General features: G+C 34.4%; 1 protein-coding gene across 1 annotated transcript; it reads left to right on the top strand.

The window, feature by feature from the left end:
* Nucleotides 1-3,242: 3,242 nt before the first annotated feature.
* On the top strand, nucleotides 3,243-4,616 carry LOC141673599 (protein FAR1-RELATED SEQUENCE 5-like). The gene has a single exon (XM_074480351.1). The coding sequence runs from the start codon at nucleotides 3,243-3,245 to the stop codon at nucleotides 4,614-4,616; it is 1,374 nt and encodes a 457-aa protein (XP_074336452.1).
* The last annotated feature ends 288 nt before the right edge of the window (nucleotides 4,617-4,904 follow it).

The following is a 4,904-nucleotide window of genomic DNA, read 5'->3' as shown; positions in this document are numbered from 1 at the left end:
TTTTCCTCTAATATTGTGGACAAGGTTTCAAGTACAGATAACTATGCCGTTGCCTTGTTATATAATATTGCAATGTTGAGCATAAAACCTTTCTGGTTAGCAACATGCATCACTGAATTCCTTTTAATTTTCTTTTACTTAGAAATTTGCGGGGGAAGCTCAGAGCAACCTTTATCATGCATTGTTTTTCTCGAGTTAGTGAACCAGTTTGATGTATGAAAGTATACATAGAAGGTTCCTATTTTGACTCCTGAGATTTGAAGGATTACAAGTTGGAAATTATGGCATGTCAGTTTCACCATGTTTAGTTATTTGCATTGTTGTGACTCGTGTATATTGTTGAAATGGGCTGCGAAACTGTTTCAGAAGGATTGCTTGAGGTTGTCTAGGCTGGCTCCGTGTGGTTAGTGGCCATTTGAGATCGATCTATGAGATAAGCCTAACTGGAAAATAATATCTAGGGGTTCAATTTTGTGATCGTCTGTTTTAAATCTAGTTATATAATATCTAGGACCTTATTAGTAAAGCTTACAGTGGAGTTCAAACTCTGTCAGCTGAGAGGGATCTATAGAAAGAGGCTCATTATGAAGTAAAGTTGAACTCGAAAAATTGGACACTGTGTCAAACCCGAGCAAATCGACTCTAGCTCAAACTCGTTTATAAACTCCTTCTGTCCAATAAAAACCAATTCTCCACCTTTTGTACGCAATTCAATGTTTTCTAATCATAAACATATTTTTGTACTACATACAAAACAAGAACAAAGTTACTTATAAGCTTTCGGTTTCTCTCACATGACTAAACAATGTATTGGAATGAGCCGGAAGTACATTAAATGATTGAGAAAGGTGATCGGTAATAAAATTGATCCAAAGTTCAGAAGATATTAACACGATCACTGGCTACATCTTAATATATAAAGGGGGAGGCATTATAAGGTGTTGGATTCAGCAGTTTCTTACTTTCTCAATCTGTTTCACATGTTGTCTGATCATCACCTTCACAAAATCACCACCTTCTTTTTGTCAGAGCAAACAGATAGTGATTTAGTTCCCCTACTATGAGATATTCCAGACCTTTGTGGCAAGGAGGTGAACATAGCAACTTCCTGGAAAAAACAATTACTTGAGCGTAAAGTCTCTCTCTTTTTTTTCCCTTTTTGACAAGCGTGGGCCCCAAGTGAGGATATAAAAAACTTTTAGGTCGATGTTCTAATACACATAGAGACTAATATTAATACAGTGTCCTAGACTTAATAGGACTAAAGCAACCCCTATAAATATAGTCTTGGGGGTTCTTAAACTACTTTCATTCGCATCATTCACAAATAAACCTCAAAGAAAAGATTAGAGATGAAGCCCCCCAACTCCTTTGCAGCCGATTCCAAGGCCTACAAGTTAGTCGATAAAGTTGCTTCTTCCTTCTACTCCACTCTGTACAAGGCTGTTTATGTTCATGGTGATGACCTTGATAATAATGTTTTCATCAAGATTTTCGATTTGAATCAGAAAGACGATATGTATCCTATAGACCCTATACTCAAAGAAATCTTCCAAGCAAAGAAGTATCCTATTGCGGGAGTCTTCCGCCTTGAAATATTGCGAAAGAATTTTGTTTTTTAATTTTGTTCCGGACCGAGTATACGTCCCTGGAACTAATATGATGGTAAGTAAGGGAAGTGGTTCTTTTTTTATTTTAAATTTTATTCAATGTTTAATTCAATATAAATCTCTTTCTTAAATTTTATTATGTACTTTATTTTTAAAAAATATAAAAATCAAACATAAAACTATAAATTCAAATTTATTTATCATCAAATTTAATAATGGAAATTTAAATGTTGAAGATAACATGAAACATTCAATATTAGAAATTTCAAATGAAATGATACAACTTACTAATAGACATTGTACTTCATTCATACTTATCAAGTGCTTAATATATGTTCTCAACAAAATAATATTTATTTATTTTTTCACATACCTATATTATAAAAAACAAATTAAAATTAAGTATTATATGTTTAGACAATTTTTTTAAATATTTAATGTATTATTTTCATAAAAAAGGCAAAATATACAATAATAATCAAAAAAAAATTATTTTTTGATATAAAAAATTTATGTAATATTGACAAGTAACATGAATGTTATTATGAATTTTAAAATTTTTTTACTAATTATTTTCTTCACCAAAAAAAAAAAAATAAACAATTATCAAAACTGCATCCGCAATGAATCATAGCGTAAGCTTTTGCTTCCGCAATGATTCATTGCGGAAGGAACTAATGTTTTGACAATTTATGCGCGTTTTAGCGCGTGGGTTGGCTGAAGCATTAAATGCACCTTTCGCAATGATTCATTGCGGAAGTGTGCATTAAATTTACCTTACCAGCTTCGTTTTTTACTTTATAAACCCAATTTCACCATTTTTCTCTATCATTTTTCAATTTGGAGCCAAAAAGAGGTTAGTTTTTTTTACTATGGCATCTCATTTATTTAATTATTTAAGTTCATCTAGTGAGCATGACGATTTTGATTATTTTACACCCGTTGGAAAAAATCCGGTTTATCGTAAACTTATTGTAGATGATGTTAATGAATTGATAGATGTTGATAATTATAAATGTAAGAAAAAATTGGATATGGATGATGATGATATTGAGTATATGGAAAAAAAGAATATGGATGATGATGATGATGATGATGATATTGAGTATATGGAAAAAGAGAAATATCATAAAAAAGAAGAGGGAGATTGTAAGGGAAAAGGAAAAATGAATGATGATGATTTTTGTAGAGAAGAGAAAATGAATATAAGTGATGATGATGTTGATGATGATGATGAAAATGATGATATGAGTTTTGACCAAAAAAGTTTACGGTTTTTCAAAATCAAATATGAATAGTGTTGTGCCTTGCGTTGGTATGTTTTTTAACACTTTGGATGAAGCCGAAAATTTTTATAGAGATTATGGTAGAAGTGTTGGATTTGAGATTATTATTAGGAGTACTCATAGACATTCACGGGGTAATGGTATCTCCTCTCGTTTGTATATTTGTCGTAAGGGTGGAAGACTAGGTTCTAGTACGAAATTGGATGTTGATGATGAAAGAAAGGAAAAAAGAAGGATTAGAGATGTAATTCAGAGAACAAATTGTAGTGCTCGAATGTGTGTCACTCATAGAGTTAAAAATGATAAATGAGAAGTAACTTTGGTTAAATTAGAGCATGATCATGATATGGTAACCTCGGATAAAGTACAATTCATGCAAAGGTCCAAAAATATAGATCCGGTTACCCGAGCATTGCTTGAGTTATTTGATAAATCGGGCATTGAAACCGCTAAAGCGATGAGATTTCTTGGTGAAACATGGGGTGGTGTGGAAAAACTTGGATTTTCTAATCAAGATGTTCGTAACGTAATTCGTGATATTCGACGACGGGTGTTCGATTCCGGTGATGCGGGGAGTGGGATGGCATTGCTACGACAATTGAAAGAAAAAAGTTTTGGAAACTTTTTCTATCGAGTTGATTTGGATGAAGAAAATAGAGTTAGAGGTTTGGTTTGGGTTGATCATCGATCATTGAACGCATACACGAATTTTGGTGATGTTGTTTCATTTGACTCCACGTATAGGACCAATAGGTATTGTATGCCGTTTATACCAATAACTGGGGTCAATCACCATTACCAAAATATCTTGTTCGGGTTTGCACTCATGCGGGATGAGACGGAGATTTCATATAAATGGGTTTTGAAGACATGGTTGGAAGCCGTCGGAAATAAACCTCCCCTCACTATTATTACGGATCAAGATATAGCATTGGGAAATGCTATTGCCGAGATTTTGCCGGATACCAAGCACATATTATGTTCGTGGCACATAAGTAATAAATTTCCCGAAAAATTGTCGGCTTTGTACACACAATATCCGGAATTTAAAGGAGATTTTAATGATTATTTGTACAAGTCGTTGTCACCCACGGAATTTGTTGGTAAGTGGGAGGTTTTGGTTGATAAGTATGGACTCGAGGATCATGTTTGGCTAAACGATATGTATGCCATAAAAGATAAATGGATTCGTGCTTACACAAAACAACATTTCTCCGCCGGTATGACCACCACCTCAAGAAGCGAGTCCATGAATTCATTTTTTGACGAGTATGTGAAAGCTTCAACCGGGTTGAAAGAATTCATTGAGAATTCACAAAAGGCTTTGGAAACACAAATTCTTAATGAGGTTAAAGCCGACTACGAGACCGAGTATAAGGAAAGGAGATTGATATTTAATTCCCCCTTGGAAAATCATGCTTCTTCTATTTACACAAAAGAAATGTTTAGGCAATTTCAAAATGAGCTTAGAAAAAGCACATCTTATGTGGTAAATAGTTGCAAAGATGGTTCCAATTACATGTGGAAGTTGTATTTAGTTGAGAAGTATAATGTGCCGGAGAATCTTAGAAGAAGGTATCGGGTAATGGTTTCTTTGGAAGGAAATATTAATTGTGAATGTAAAAAATTTGAACATTTCGGGATGCTTTGCAAACATATCCAAGATCATGTAAACATCCTCCAATGTAATGGTCATCTCACCGAATGTGAAGTGAAATGAGTTAGTCTCTGGCCTCCACCTCTCCACCAGTGCAGTGATCAAGCGAATATCATTCTGCGGAACAACCAAGGGGTTAACAAACACCCCGAAACCCCAGCCTGTAAGCAAATGTATCTGCTCCTCATCCAATACCCAGTTACCCATGTTAGCAGTCAACTGTCTAACATCGAGCGTCTCCCTCTCACCCCCATGCCATATAAGAGTACTAATGTGATCATCCTGCATGGTCAGCAATGATCGATCCATAGGCCCGCATTCCATATTCATTTTATCTGCAATTTTCAAAAC

Source organism: Apium graveolens, chromosome 7, assembly GCF_009905375.1.
Source record: "Apium graveolens cultivar Ventura chromosome 7, ASM990537v1, whole genome shotgun sequence".
NCBI lineage: Eukaryota > Viridiplantae > Streptophyta > Magnoliopsida > Apiales > Apiaceae > Apium > Apium graveolens.
Note: the sequence above shows the minus strand (reverse complement) of the source record. Positions and strands in the feature narration are given on the sequence as shown.

What these genes read in the sequence shown, in the direction of transcription:
- LOC141673599 (XM_074480351.1), top strand. Translation starts at nt 3,243, where the DNA reads ATGGTAACCTCGGATAAAGTACAATTCATGCAAAGGTCCAAAAATATA.